Here is a 15931-nt window from a genome sequence, read left to right as displayed (position 1 = left end):
GTTGTTTTGCTTAGAGACTCCTTGGGAGTAGGTTGTCTGCTGTCAAATACATGGAGAAATATTATACAGTAGAAGAATTAGTCTTCCATAATTCATCAAATCCAAGACAGCTTGATTGTAAAGTGAACAATTACTTGTAGCAGTGAGATTAAAAACTGCCAAGTTAAACTGTTATGTACTGTAGATTGTAAGATGCATTCCAGTTTCAGAGACATAAAATGTGAAAAAGTAAGAGCCAGCCTGGGATCAATGAAGGAACATAATTTTTGGCCATTTATTCTCCAGAGCTTACCAGTGCATTGAGCACTGGGGATACAAAGATGAAAATCTCATTTTTTAGCATTATTTTTTATTAGTTTCAGAGGTAGAGTTTATTGATTCATCAGTTGCACATAACATCTAGTGCTCATTACATTACATTCCTTCCTTAATGCTCGTGACCCAGTTACCCCATCCCCCCCTCACTAACCTCCCCTCCAGCAACCCTGTTTGTTTCCTGTAGTTAAGAGTTTCTAATGATTTGCTCCTCTCTCTGTTTTTTCTTATTTTTCTCTCCCTTCTCCTATGATCCTCTGTTTTGTCTCTTAAATTCCACATGAGTGAAATCATATAATTGTCTTTCTCTGATTGGTTTCACCTAGCATAATCTTTTAGTTCCATGCATGTCCTTGCAAATGGCAAGAGTTCATTTTTGATGGCTAAGTAATATTCCATTGTACATATATACCACATCTAGCATTATTAAAAATAAATTTCCCTCACCAGACTATAGATAATAGAAGTCACAGAAAAAGTAGATCTCTGCTGACTGTAAATCTATACTTGCTATTAACATTTAAATGGCCTGATTTAAGTTACTGAGCTTCCTGTCATTGGAAGCATTCAAGTGGTCTTGAATGGCCAAGTATCATGATATAGGTATTTTTGATGTGGAAAGAGGTTGAACCAGCTGTGCAGTGTTCTGGGGATGAAGTTCAGCTGCTAATACCGAGGCTTAGAAAATAGTGGCTGATTGTAAAACAGGAGGATTTTGTTTCTCTGGTTTAACAGGAATCTGAAAGTAGCTAATTTAGATTTGGGGTGGATCTGAAAGTAGCTAATTTAGATTTGGGGTGGCTACTCCTTGATATTGTAAGGAACCCAGGCTCCTTTTATCCTTATGCACAGCTGTTTTAAGCATGTGCTTTTCACCTCAAAGTCACAAATGGCTGCTCTATCTCTAGTATTATATCCATGTTACACGCAGAAGAAATAAGGTGAAGGGTAATGGGGAAATGAGGCACATGCCAAAGGAGTCAATCCCTTTTATTTTTATTTCTTTTTAAGATTTTTATTATTTATTTAAGAGAGAGAGATGAGAGCATGCTCACACAAGCGCAACCAGGGGGAGGGCCAGAGGAGGAAGGAGAGGGAAATGGAAAGAGAATCTGAAGCAGACTCCTGGCTGAGCATGGAGCATCACTCAGGGCTCGATCTCACTACCTTGAGATCAGGACGTAAACTGAAACCAAGAGTCAGATACGTAACCAACTGAGACACCCAAAAGCCCTAGGAAGGACTCATTCCTTTTAAAGAGCTTTCCCAGAAGCTCAAGCCAGTGACTGCAGTAAACTAGAAGTATATAGCAGGACCACCCCTTTCAGCAAGGAGAGTGGGAAGCTGGGAAATGTTAAGTATTTAACTGGATACAGTACTGTCACAAATAAAAGTCAGAGTTACATTAGAAAGAAGACTTTGTGTTGGGAGACAAGCAGCAAAATTTTTTCTACTCGTCACAGTCTTTTTAAGTTAGGAAGTCTGTGAATCTATGTGTTCTAAAGTCTTTTCACCATTTTTACGTTTGTAACAGTTCGTTACTAATATAGTTTTTTACTAGGAATGTCTTGATCCATGTTGATTTGATTTCTCCATTTCTAAAAACAAGAACAGATTTCTCCAAGGGAACTTAAAAGTGTTGATTCCCACTTCCCTCTTGCTCCCTGAGAGAACTTAAAAGGGTAACAGCTTAGGTCTAATGTCCTGATTCTAGAGAATTGCCAGCTTTCCATTTTACCCCTGCCCATTGATGCCTAAATCTCCTTCCTTCCTTTATTTCTTTGTTCCTTTCCTCTTCATTCTTCATGCCTGTCAATTTCTAAATGCTAGAAAGTCTTTCACTTGAGATATATGGGTACCTCATTACTTGGGAAATAAATGAAGGGGTGCATCTTCCCAGTTTGATTATCTCTGAGTTAAGGAACCTAATTTAGAAGTCAATTAAAATTGTGAAAATTATAACCCTGGAAAGAGAAGAAGTTTCTGTCCTTGTAGTAACAGTATTCTTGATTTGCAAAATAATAATTATGAGGAATGTGGTTGTCTTGTTGATTTGAGATATTCATTAAGGCATATTGCTGGGAATATAACTGAATATGGCAGTCCCTTTTTTATGTAGATCGCATTTTGACATGATCAAAAAACAAATGGAAGATTTTCAAGGTCCTGTGACACAGCATCACTTAGCAATGGGAGTTTTCTACTGTAGATAAGAAGTCAGCAAACTTTTTCTGTAAAGGCCCAGACAACAAATATTTTATGTTTTGCAGGCCATATGTGGTCTACCACATATTCTTTGTTTTTTTAACCCTCTACAGATGCAAAACCTATTAGCTCATGGGCTATACAGAGGACATGAGCTTGATTTGGCCCATTGCCAATGCTTATTTACCCTTGCTTTAGACTGTGTAATCATAGAAGCCACTAGCAGGTTTTAGGCAATTAGAATTAGAGACCCTTATTATTGTGTTCAAAATATCACTGAAGTAATAGACCAAGGGCAGATAAGGTAGAGGCAGAAGACAGTTAATTGGGTTATTGCCTTAGGTAAGACTCAGTTTTTGGCTTCATCTACTGGAACCATTTATTGAGAAATGGAAGACTGGCAGAAGACTTATCTGGAAAGTAAAATTTAAGTTCCATTTGAACATGTTAAACTTTAGGTTCCTGTTATCCTCCAAAACAGAATTGTCGATTTGAAGTTGAGGGGCAAGTCCATGACTCTGTGTGTGTGTGTGTGTGTGTGCTGTGTATTGATAATATGCGTCAGTGTATAGATGGCACTTAAAGCTATGGGATTAGATGACATTATCTGGTGAGAGCAGAGGGCCCCAAACCATATGAAGGGGAGTCCCAACATTTAGAAATAGGCTAGAGGAAGAGAATCTAGCAAAGGAGCCTGAGAAGCCTACGAGTGGTTAGTGAGTTTGGAGGATAGAATCCAAGATAAGATAGAATTGTCTGCTCTGTCAAATCATGTTTGTCAATTAAGATAAATATACTGAAATTACCATCAGACTGAGTATTAAAGAGGTGATTCAGAATACTTTTATTGGAATATTATGGGATAAAATATTGAGGTTTCGCTCTGATGGTGAGCAGAAAAATGGTACATAAGTATAGGGAGTGGTGTGATCAAGGGAGTATACTGTTTGTTCTTTTTAGTGGAAGATAGAAGTAGTTTGCTTAATGACAGGAATGATCTCAAGTAGAGATGGGGAATTTGTTGATGCAAGAGGAATCTACTTGACTATATTAAAGATTGACTGTTAATCTATTTTAAAAGATGAACAAGAATTGCCTGGGTTAAGAGGGAAAGAGAAAAGAATTTTTTAATTAGACTAAGAGCAAAACCGAAGTGCATAGAAGCTTAAGAGGGACTACAGCATATTTGAAGAATGGCAAGCACTTACTTTGCCTGGAAGAGAGAGTATCCTTTTAAGCTAGTGACAAGAGAAGGAAGGAGCTGCCAGGGGCAGGATCAAGAAGTATTAGTACATTATGCCATGAGTCTGAATTTATTTCGAAAATAGTGGGCAGCCCCAGTGGCGCAGCGGTTTAGCGCCGCCTGCAGCCTGGGGTGTGATCCTGGAGATCCAGGATTGAGTCCCACATCAGGCTCCTTGCATGGAGCCTGCTTCTCCCTCTGCCTGTGTCTCTGTCTGTCTGTCTGTCTGTCTTTCTCTCTCTCTGTGTCTCTCATGAATAAATAAATAAAATCTTTAAAAAAAACTTTCTTTTAAAAAAAAGAAAGAAAAAGAAAATAGTGACGATCCTCTGAAGCATCTAAAACTGGGGAAATAAATTTTTAATAACATTTTTGAAAAGAAAGATAAATTTGGAGATTGACAAAACTGGGTATAAGGAAACACTCCTGGTGAGAGGTGACTGATAGAGATCTAACTGAAGACTTGTCAGCAGATATCAAAGAGGACTGAGCAGTTTTGACAGCTATTTATGAAGTCAACAACAACAACAACAAAATGGTGTCTGATTAGAAAAAGTGGTGAGGGAGAAGTAGACATCAAATGTGACTTGGGTGTTTTTGCATTGGAGACTGAGGAGATGCAAGAAATGTACGATTAGGTGAGGCTGAGGGCTAGTTTTCTTTTGGACATTTGTGACGTCATCCATGGAGTATTCATTTGGAGATATATGGATCAAAGGGACAAATGCAGGTCTAGTGAGAAATAATTACCTGGGTGAGGCACCAAAATAAAATCCCAGTTGTTAGTGGGCTTCTCAATGAGAGTGGGTTAAGAGGAAAAAGTCTGATGACAGCCTGGCGAAAAACCGTATATGTAGCAGCAGTCTAAACCACAGTTTGAAAACCATTTGTATGCAGACTTTGTAATTTGTTAATATAACCATTGCAGAGGAACCTCTACCTATCTTTAGCCTGTTTCTTTTTTTTTTTTTTTTTTTTTTAAGATTTTATTTATTTTTTCATTAGAGACACAGAGAGAAAGAGAGAGAGGGGCAGAGACACAGGCAGAGGGAGAAGCAGGCTCCTTGCAGGGAGCCTGACTTGGGACTCGATCCGGGGTCTCCAGGATCCCATGTCTCCAGGATCCCGCCCTGGGCTGAAGGTGGTGCTAAACTGCTGAGCTACCCGGGCTGCCCTAGCCTGTTTCTTTTAAGCACTTTCTTTCTTTTTTTTATATTTAGTATTTTTCAGACATTTTTAGTGATAAATTTGGAAGTTGACCACATAATTTACCTCTTTCTCTTTACTAAGATTGAAGAATTGGAGGAGAAACTAAATGATGCACTTCACCAGAAGCAGCTACTGACATTGAGATTGGACAATCAATTGACTTTTCAACAAAAGGATGCCAAGTAAGAAAGTTTTTAAAAAACAATAATACCTATTGAGCCATTAAAAGTAATTTCATTGCTTGTTCATGCATACTATCGTAAACTAAAAGATAAATTTTAAGTCCGTGATGGTAATCATTTTTACATCTAGGCCAACAAAAAAAGTTGGTTACTTGATACAGTACATAAGATACAAAAAAATCAGAATTCATTCAACAGACATCGCTGAGGTAGGCAGTCTATAAATGACAATGGACGTTCCCTAAGCTCACCATTACTGAACCTGTTATCTGAAGTAACCTTTCTTCATTAGCTCTGTCAAGCACACTAATTCTCATGGCCCATTTCAATCTGCAGGTATGAATTATCTTCTATTTTACCTACATTCTTTCTTCCAGCTCAGTTGTCTACTAAGGGTCCATTGTATTTACTCTCAAATATGCCTGTGACAGTTGCACTTGCTATACTTACATAATTTATTAAAAGTTACGTGAACAATAAAATAGGAGTGGAAAAAAAGATACTGCTATTTCTATGAAAACTATAATGAATTCTTTGGAATGACTTAATAAAAGTGAGTGACTAAAAAAAAAATCATCAAATTAAGTGAAAGCAAGACAGATTTAAAAGTTGGGAGCAAAAACCAAACAAATCCATAGAAAGCATCCTCTCAGGTTTCTTCCCAACAATGACTTACACAAAAGCAAAGCATACCTTTGTATTTAAAAAAATCTACATAGAAAATTTGACAAGTGTTAATTATGTATGTTAATTAGAAGTAAATGTAAATATGTTGTAAAGTGCTTATCTTTTCTCTGTATAAGATTTCACTATTTAACTGATATTTTAAAAGATAATCTGATCAGTTACTAGGCACTATAACATTGGATCAGTAGTTCTGAAACTTCAGTATGCATCAGAACCATCTGGAGGTCTTGTTAAAAAAGGATTGTTGGGTCCCAACCTGTGATACTCTGATTTGGGGTGAGAGCTGTGAGAATCTGTATTTCCACCAAGTTCTCAGGTGATTCTGATGCCACTAGTCTGGAGACAGTGCTTTGGAAACCACTGCATTCAGTGGTAGGGCTTCTACTCTAATTCTTGAGGCATTTTCAGAGTAAGTGATGTTGAAAGTGCAGTTAAGAAGAGGCTATTGCAATAATCTTGTTAGCTGATGCTGGTAAAAGGTAGTTGGATTTTGAATATATTTTGAAGGTTGAGCTGATATCCTAATGAATTACATGTGAGGTTCAAGAGATAAAGAGTCAAGGATTACGGCAACATTTTTGGTTGGAATAAATGAAAGGGTGGAATTGCTGTCAACTAAGGGATAGGGAAACCACAGTGGAATAGGTTTGTGAGTGAAGAGTAGGAGTTCACTTTGGGACATGTTCAGTTAGAGTTGTCTTCTTAGAAACCCATATGTAGGTATTTGAAGAGTTTGGTCAAGAGTTATAAATCTGGAAGTCATTAAGATATAGATAGAACATTCCATATGTAGGTATTTGAAGAGTTTGGTCAAGAGTTATAAATCTGGAAGTCATTAAGATATAGATAGAACATATTTAGGTCATAAGACTGGATGAATTCCCAAAGGTAATAAATATAGAGAGAGAAGAGGGCCAAATACTCCTAATATTAAGGTAAACCACAAAAAGGAAATTGAGATAATACCACCGGTAAAATGGGAAACAAATGACAAGAGTATAGGGACTTGGAAGCCAGGTGAAGAAAGTGTATAAAGAAGAAGAGATCAATTGTGTCCAGTAATCCTTTAATTATGGCTGAAAAGAACAAGAATTGATCATTAGCAATCTGGATATCATTGGCAACCTTGAGATTTGAGTAGGAAAGATGAAAACCTAATTGGCATGAGTTTAAGAGGAAGGGCATCAGAGAGAGTGAATATAGACAACTTTCTAGAAGTTTTGTTTTATGGAGAGGCAAATAGGGCAGTGAAATGGGGCCACTGTCCATTTTTTTAAAGATAGGAGATATAACAGCATATTTGTATGTTGATGGTTGTGATACAGTAGGAAGGGGAAAGCTAGAGAGCTTCTCACTTCCTATTTTTGTGTTACTATAAAAAGGTAACTTTGAGAAAATTAAATCTCAAAGATTTTTTTAAGCTTGCCGTAAATTCTTTCCTAATGTAGAAAATATCAAGAACTAATGAAACAAGAAATGGAAACGATTTTATTGAGACAGAAACAACTAGAAGAGACAAATACTCAGCTAAGAGAGAAGGCGGGAGATATTCGTCGAAACCTCCGTGACTTTGAGCTGACAGAAGAGCAATATATGAAACTAAAAGGTTTTCCTGAAGATCAGCTTTCTATTCCTGAATATGTATCTGTAAGTGTGTTAAATCATTTTTTTAAAAAACTGCATGTTTTCAACTTAGAATTTGCCATTTATGTAATAGCCATACCTTCAAAGTATCCATTTGATAAATTGTTTTATTTTGTGGCCCTGATCTGAAAATGGTGAGTGGTGTTCAGATCACCAAATTTTAAAGGGTCTTGACCATTGATCTTCAAAGTCAAGCAATAAGTAGGATTATGAAGTTAATGGCTACATAGTCCATAGAAATGAATCATTTTATCATGAATTGTTGGTTTATAATGTTCTCAAAATGAGAAATTATAGTGATAACAGATTAGTGGTAACCAGTGGGTAGGGAGAGTAGAGAAGAGAGGAATTGGTGTGATTATAAAGTGGTAGGATGAAGGAGATCTTTGTGGTCCGTCTAGTTCAGGATGTATTGCAGTGTTGGTTATACAAGTCTACACATAGAATTCATATATGGCAGTAGTCTTAAGTTTTTGATGTCAGCATCCTTTTACATTCACAAAATTACTAAGGACGCCAAGAAGCTTTTTTGTTTATATGTGCAGTATCTATTACTATTTACCATATTGAAAATTAACAGTAAGACATTTTTAAAACACAAGAATATATAAGCACACTCTATTAACCTTAAAGGCAGTGATCTCCTTGCACGTCAATTAGGTAGCCACTGGCAAACACCACTGAACAAGCATAAGGGAATGAGAATAAAACAGGCAAAAAAAATCTTAGTATTATTAGGAAAATAGTTTTAATCTTATGAATTTCCTGAAAGGGTCTCAGAGGGGCAGAGTGGTTACCAGAGGTTCCTAAACCACACATTGAGAACTGCTGGTTTGTCATGTATAGATGTTATTTCACCCTTAGAGGCTTAAACTTTTTCATATATGAAAAGACTGATAATAATAGTGCCTTTCTGTTGAGGTAATTGTGAAGATTAACTGGGAATATGTATGTGAAATGCTTAGCAGAGTGCTTAGAACATAATAAATAAGTAGACAAAAAAATTTTTTAAATTTAAAAAAGAACATCATAAGCACGTAGTAAATATTAAATATACCTATTACTTTTGAGGGAGTGGTGGTTGCTATTCTTGGTCTCAACTGCATTAAGGTTTCTGGATTAATGATCTCATATAAAACAAAGTGTTCCGGGATCCCTGGGTGGCACAGCAGTTTAGCGCCTGCCTTTGGCCCAGGGCGCGATCCTGGAGACCGGGGATCGAATCCCACATCGGGCTCCCGGTGCATGGAGCCTGCTTCTCCCTCTGCCTGTGTCTCTGCCCGTCTCTCTCTCACTGTGTGCCTATCATTAATAAGTAAAATAAAATTTTTTTAAAAAAGTGTTCCTATTTATTTTTATTTAAATAGCTCAAATATATTTTTTTCTGTCCAAAGTGTACTGTCCAGGACAAATCAAATTTCTCACATGCTGTTGTGACTTTATCTATATAGTAGATATCAAGTATCCCACTAGTGGCAGTTACACATATTTTTGTTCTCTGGTTTTTTAATGTTCTTTGTTATCTTTTGTTTTCACAAATAGTATTATCCTAACTAGTTAGTTATACCCAAATTCATTGTGTTAAGGACTAGCCTCTTACCAGATGTGGTACTCTTACAATTCAGCAATATATTAAGGAATTGCAGATTGCATGCCTATTTGATATATAGGAATAAGTACTTTCTCCTAATTTGTCCATGGCTTCTTAATTTTATAGAAATTTGTCAGATGGAACACTTTACTAGATTAGGGCAGACAAATTCCTCTGAGAGAATTATGAATGAGAAGAGAGGTCTGAACTGAATAGAAATACTGGTATAAAAGATATCTCTTGATTCATCTTGTTTATCCCTTGTACAGCAATGGTAGCAATAGAGCTTCACCAAGAGCTAAGGATGTAGGCTTATGTTTAGACAGTAGAGATAGAGCAGTGTACAAACCAGGCAAAAATTCTTTTATGAGCTTACATTCAAGTGGAATGATACAGACAATAAATTAAAAGTAATATGTAGAATGTTTGTTGTAAATGCTATGGAGAAAAGAGCAGGAGTGAGATTAGGAACAGTCACCAGGCTATTTCAAATCAGGCTAGAGGAATTAGGGCTTTACTGATAGGGTGACATTTGATCAGAGTCCTGAAAGGAGTGAAAGCATGAGCCATGCATTTGCATATGGGAAGAATTCTTCTATCAGAAGATAGAGCAAAACTCAAGCACTTCGTGTGTTCAGGAAGTAACAAGCAGATAGGGTGGAGTGAGCAGTGGTAGGAGATGGGGAGTAAGCAGTAAATGGAATATAGATATTGAAGAAGAAAGAGACACTGTGTCAAGGGTCAAGGATTTAGATTATCTTGGCATTGAGGAAACTTAATTGAACATCAAGCCTTACTAAAGTATTAGTGGTCAGGGTCAGTTAACAACTGCCTTGCTTTGGTTTTGTACAAACAAAACAAAACTTTATTATACAGGCATATGATATAAAACTTCTAAACAGCTTCCTTTTGTTACCTTAATAATTTTATCACTCATAATTGAGGGTACTATAAATTAACAAATTTTAATTGTAACTTGGATTCTAAAACTGCTTACTAATTTGATTTTTGTTTTTAAAGATTCGATTCTATGAACTAGTGAATCCATTAAGAAAGGAAATCTGTGAACTGCAAGTGAAAAAGAATGACCTGTCAGAAGAATTAAGTGAAAACAAGGCTCAATTGAAACAACTGACAGAGGTTTGTATGATTTTGATCACTGATGGGAAGAAACTCCCAAGTTTTTTTCTAGGAAGTTCCTCAAGATTTGTGAACAGGAATATAAAAGTCAACGATAGAAAATGGGACTGGGAGATGCTGACGACACGATTTTTCAAGTAGCGGGAAGGTTAAATTGGAAATAGTCATCTTAAAGATTGACAGTAAGTCTATGATATTGGCCTGTAATCCATGGTTGAGCTTTTTTGATATAACTGTTTCATTCTCGATTCTTTATTACAAATTAGCCTTGTTTGTGATATGAAAGAGAGCCACTATCCAGTTATCATTTTGCTTCTTCATTAAATACATTAGCTCTCCTAATGTTTTTCAGAGCATGTGCACTGGTATAAGCATCAGCTCTAGTGATGCGCATGGTCCTGTGCCATGTGCTGGCAGCAGTGAACTCAGAAAAGTGTCTGTCCCTCAAGAGTTTAAACTCTAGTAGATTATAGTGTTAGAACCTTAGATGATGGCTTGACACTTTTATTTTTCTGTGTGATATTGAATAAGTCATTTAATGTTTCCTGCTCTATCAAATGGAGGAAATAATCCTGTTTGTTCATTTCATTAAGTTGCTCATGTTTCTGTTTGCAAGTAAAAATGTATTTTTTAGCAAAGTTGCATATAAGAATTTTTTATGTTCAATTTCAAGGGTAGCTTTTACCGAAGATATATTATCCAGAAGTAAGTAATTACAATTTAATTTACATTTCGATGCCCTAATTTGCTGCTCTGTTAGTGCTAGACAAAATCTATTTAGGTCATTAATGTAGCCAATATTACAGGCAAAGGCTTATCTTCCTTCCTCTCCTCATAGGAGTGATGAAGTCAGCAGGAATGATGCCAGAGAGGCAGATGTGCCGATATGAACCCTACCACAAGGTTCTATTGAGGTTTTTTGTTTCTTCTGCTAACCTGCCACATTGTGCAGGTAAAGTGTTTTGCATATTTTAGAAAGATAGCTTTTTATTTTTACAAAATTTGCAAAATAATAAAGGACAAAGTTAGAAGGCCTCAGTTTGGCTAGTAGTTAATTTTGTAGTCTTGGCCAAATCATTTAATTTGTTTCTAAATGCCCAGCATGGTGGTAGTCATGGCAGCATAAGGTTCATTGGGTTTATTGAGGACAAGGTGATTAAATGAGTTTTCAAACTTAGTTCTATTGCACCTCATGGTACCTTAGCTTCCCTCAAGGACTTATTTTTTAGGAGAAGGGCTGGAAAAGTTTCCTAACCTTGTTTATATCAAACTACCTCTTTTTAAATGATTTTAACAGTTGGGGATTCTAAGATTGGTTTCTCTTGAACAAATGATTCCTTGGTCCAAAGAGAAAAAAAAACTTACATTCTAAAATTATCATTAGTATGTGATACTATTTTACTATGTGGTAAGCAAATCCTTTGACTCTCAAGGGTCAGTAATAATGGCATCGTATCCCAGATTTTTGTTTGCTTATAACACTTTTAGTATTTTACTGATAGGAAAACATAGATAATTAACACTGGTTTGACTCATAGGGTTCCTGAGTGTTTTTAGTGCCCTTATAACTCTTGAACAAAGAAACAGTTTTGTTTGTGAACCTGCATTAGGATTCTTCAGAGAAATAGAACCAATGGATATCTGGAGAGAGAGAAAGATTTGTTTTAAGGAGTTGGCTCACATGATTGTGGAGGCTTGATGAGTCTAAAATCTGATGGGGTAGACTGGCAGGCTGGAGATTGAGGGAAGAATTGCAGTTCAAGTCCAAAGACGGTCTGCTGACAAAATTACCTCTTGCTCAGAGGAGGTCAGTCTTTGGTTTAGTATGGCGTTCACCTAATTAGATGTGACCCATCACATTATTGAGTGTAATTGGCTTTACTCAAAGTCTACTGGTTTAAATATTATTTGTTTTTGTGTGTGTGTATGTAAGTTTTTATTTAAATTCCAGTTAGTTAACATATAGTGTAATATTGGTTTCAGAAGTAGAATTTAGTGATCCTTCACTTACATATAACACTCAGTGCTCATCACAAGTGCCCTCCTTAATGCCCATCACCCATTTAGCCTATCCCCTACCCATCTCCCTTCTAGCAGCCCTCAGTTTATTCTCTGTGGTTAATAATTATCTCTTATGGTTTTCCTCTCCCACCCCTTTTTTATATTAAATGTTAATCTCTGGGGCACCTGGGTGTCTTAGTCCGTTAAACTTCTGTCTTCTGCTCGGGTCATGATCTAGGGTCCTGGGATTGAGCCCCATGTCTGGCTCCCTACTCAGTGGGGAGCCTGCTTCTCCCTCTCCCTCTGCTGCTAACCATGCTTGTGCTCTCTCTCTCATGCTCTTGCATCTCTCTCTCTCTCTCAAATAAATAAATACAATCTTTTTAAAATAGTGTTTATCTTATCTAAAAAATACCATTACAGAAATATTTAAAATAGGGTTTGACCAAAATAAAAACAAAATAAATAGTATTTGACCAAATATTTAAGTATTGTGACCCAGCCAATTGACACATGAAATTAACCAGCACAGGGACACCTGGGTTGCTTAGTTTTGGTTAAGCATCTGACTCTTGATTTTGGCTCAGTCATGATCTCAGGGTTGTGAGATCAAGCCTCAGGTTGGGCTCCGTGCTCAGCAGAGTCTGCTTCTCTCCCTCTCCCTTTTTGCCCTCCCCTGGCTGGCCTGCATACATGTGCGCGTGCACTCTCTCTCTCTCTCTCTCTCTCTCTCTCAGAAAAATAAATCTTAAAAAAAGTAAGAAATTAAGCAACACAGAACCCTTCCAGGTACAAGTTTGTTTCTTAAAGGTTTATCACCTCTTAGCTGAAAATACAGTTTTCTGTCTCAGGCTTTTTCATAAATTTAATAATAATATAAACAGAATTGAATCACAGTCAGGAAAAAAGAAATTAAACAGTGTGTTGTCTACTTATTGAAAGGTCTTAGAAATTAAGAGATTGTGATTTAGACAAAATAGAATTACTTTTATTTTTTTTATTTATTTATTTTTTTGAATTACTTTTATATTAAAGTCACCCATAAAGTATGATTCTTCTGGTCTGTCAAGGGCTAATACAGGTCAATTTACCCAACACTGAGGAAAAATGACTATTTTTAAGTTGAAAGACTTTCTTACAAAGGTATAGTGAACAATAAATATAATATTTAATAATAAAAAAATTATGCTTACCTGTGTACTGTGAGGATTTTTGTGTGAGGGCAGATTTATTTTTTTGAAATGATTTGTTAAATTATTTACTGCTCTAGTATTTGGAAAATTCACAGATACTAGTTCGAGTTCTATCTCTGCAACTTGACAATGGTGTGATGATATTGGATAAAAGAACTTAGTCTTCTCTACTCTCTCTGCCCCTCGTCTTACAACTTCTCCATCTACCAAATAGGATGAAAATATATAACACCTTCCTCATATGGTCATTATTATGAGAATGAAATTCATTTAGTAAATATTTGTTTTACATCTGCTATGTGGCAGGCATTGTTCTAGGTGCTTGGGATACCTCAGCAAACAAAACAATGATCTCTGGCCTCATAGAGTTTATATTTTAAAAGATTACAGGGAAGGGTACCTGGGCGACTCAGTCAGTCAGGTGTCTGACTCTGGATTTCAGCTCAGGTCGTGATATCAGGGTCCTGGGATTGAGTCCCGAGTTAGGCTCCCACTCAGCAGGGAGTCTGCAGATTCTCTCTTCCTCTCCTCCTCCCCCACACTTGCACACAGTCACTCTTTCTCTTTCTCTAAAGTAAAGAAATCTTTAAAAAAGAGAGAGAGAGAGAGAAAGTACAGGGAAACCGTAAACATTATAAATAAGCAAATCTTAGAGGAAGAAGGTGAAAACTACAAAGGATAAAAGAAAAACATCAGTGCTGCATGGAGAACAGGGAAGAAATATTCAGAATTGTATAGAGTCAGCCAGTAGGCCTCATTGAGGAGGTTAGAAGTTTACAAAGACTTGGAGGTGAGGGAGACAACAAAGTTCTCAAGGAAGAACTTCCATGCAGAGGGAACAGTCAATGCAAAAGCAAGAGGGTTCCTTGATGTTTGTGGAGTAATGAGGAAGCCAATATGACTGGAATGACTGAATGGAGAGAATAGGTAAGATCAGAGAAGTAATGGGTTTGTTGAAGTCACTGTAAGGACTTTGATTTTAACCCTAAGTGAAAGGAAGCATTGCAGTACTTTAGGAAGAGATGTAACATGATCTGACATATTATAAAAGGATTATTCTGGCTGGTACATAGTAGACCCTCAAAGAGTATTCAATAACTTTGTTAATGTCCCAGAAGTTTGTTTTGTTTTGCTTTGTTACTGAGAATTGGCTATAGAGCTTTAAGGATGGAAGCAGAGAAACTTGTTATGAGACTGTTGTAGTAATCTTGGTGAGAGGTGATAGAGCTTCAGATCGGGTGATAGCAGTATAAGTGCTATGAACTGGTTGGATTCTGAATATATTTTAAAAGTAGAGCCATTAGGATTTCCTGATGAATTGGATGGAGGACATGAAAGAAAGATAGGAGTCAAATTAACTTCCAGGGTTTTGGAACTGAATAACTCGAAGGATGGATTTGCATTCAGTTAAGATGGGTAGGTTGTACCAAAAAAAAAAAAAAAAAAAAAATAAGATGGGTAGGTTGTGGGTGAGGCAGATTTAGGGTTAAAAGAGAGTTCAAGTTTTAAAGATCTGTTGGTTGTACAGTTGGAAATACTTGGATATACAAGTGTGAAGTTTGGAAGCTATATGTTTGGAAGTTGTTAACATAAAGATAATATTTATTTTTTTTAATTTTATTTATTCATAGAGACACACACAGAGAGAGACAGGCAGAGGGAGAAGCAGGCTCCATGCAGGGAGCCTGACATGGGACTCGATCCTGGGTCTCCAGGATCACGCCCTGGACCGAAGGCGGCGCTAAACCGCTGAGCCACCTCAGCTGCCCATAAAGATAATATTTAAAGACAGGATGAGATCATCAGAGGAGAGTGACTACAGAGAAGAGGGCCAAGGCCAGGGCCCTAGGGCACTTCATTATTAAACTGTAGAATAGAGAAGGAAGATTTATCAGTGAGACAATGAAACCAAGAGAATTTCATGTCCCAGACGCCAAGGGAGAAAAGTTTGTCAAGAAAGAGAGTCAGCTATTTCAAATGTTGTCTATAGGTGTAGTAAGATGAAGTCTGGGAATTCACATTATATTTAATAGGGTCATTGATAACCTTGTCAAGAGTAGTTCTGTTGGAGTTGATGAGATTGAAAGCTTGATTACAGTGTATATAAGAGTGAATGGAAGGAAAAAAATTGGAAACAAGTCTAGGCAGCTCTTTCTGTGGGATTTTGATTGCATGGGGGAACGAAGGGATAGGGTTGAAGATGACAGAGGAAGTAGAGTGAAAAGGGTTTGTTTTATTTTTAAGGTGAGAGAAATCACAACTAATATACATGAAATTATACTTTAAAACTACATGCAGAATTTTTTTCATTGTCAAGAACAATAGAAAGACATTCATCTAATTGCTTACCAGCAATATAAGTAAGCAGTGCTGTTGGACACTGGGGTATACTTGTGTTTAAGACTTACCACTTCAAAAAAAAAAAAGGCTTACCACTTCACTGTGACCCATATGATTAAAGAGTCATCTGTGTTTGGGGCATAGCCAGTAATATAGGCTTCTGTAATTATATAGCTGAGGG

General features: G+C 36.8%; 1 protein-coding gene across 10 annotated transcripts in view; it reads left to right on the top strand.

Annotated features, from left to right (window-relative positions):
- PIBF1 (progesterone immunomodulatory binding factor 1) overlaps positions 1-15931 on the top strand; it is a 197489-nt gene that overhangs the window by 4536 nt on the left and 177022 nt on the right. For all 10 annotated transcript variants that reach the window (XR_012009976.1, XR_012009977.1, XM_072782813.1 and 7 more), the window contains exons 3-5: positions 5054-5154; positions 7290-7488; positions 10097-10216. Coding sequence is in view for 8 of the 10 variants with exons in the window: in XM_072782813.1 (XP_072638914.1) it covers positions 5054-5154; positions 7290-7488; positions 10097-10216 (420 nt within the window). In the remaining 2 variants the exon portion in view is untranslated. The remainder of the gene's footprint in view (positions 1-5053; positions 5155-7289; positions 7489-10096; positions 10217-15931) is intronic.

The sequence above is a fragment of the Canis lupus genome, chromosome 17 (assembly GCF_048164855.1).
Source record: "Canis lupus baileyi chromosome 17, mCanLup2.hap1, whole genome shotgun sequence".
Lineage (NCBI taxonomy): Eukaryota > Metazoa > Chordata > Mammalia > Carnivora > Canidae > Canis > Canis lupus.
Note: the sequence above shows the minus strand (reverse complement) of the source record. Positions and strands in the feature narration are given on the sequence as shown.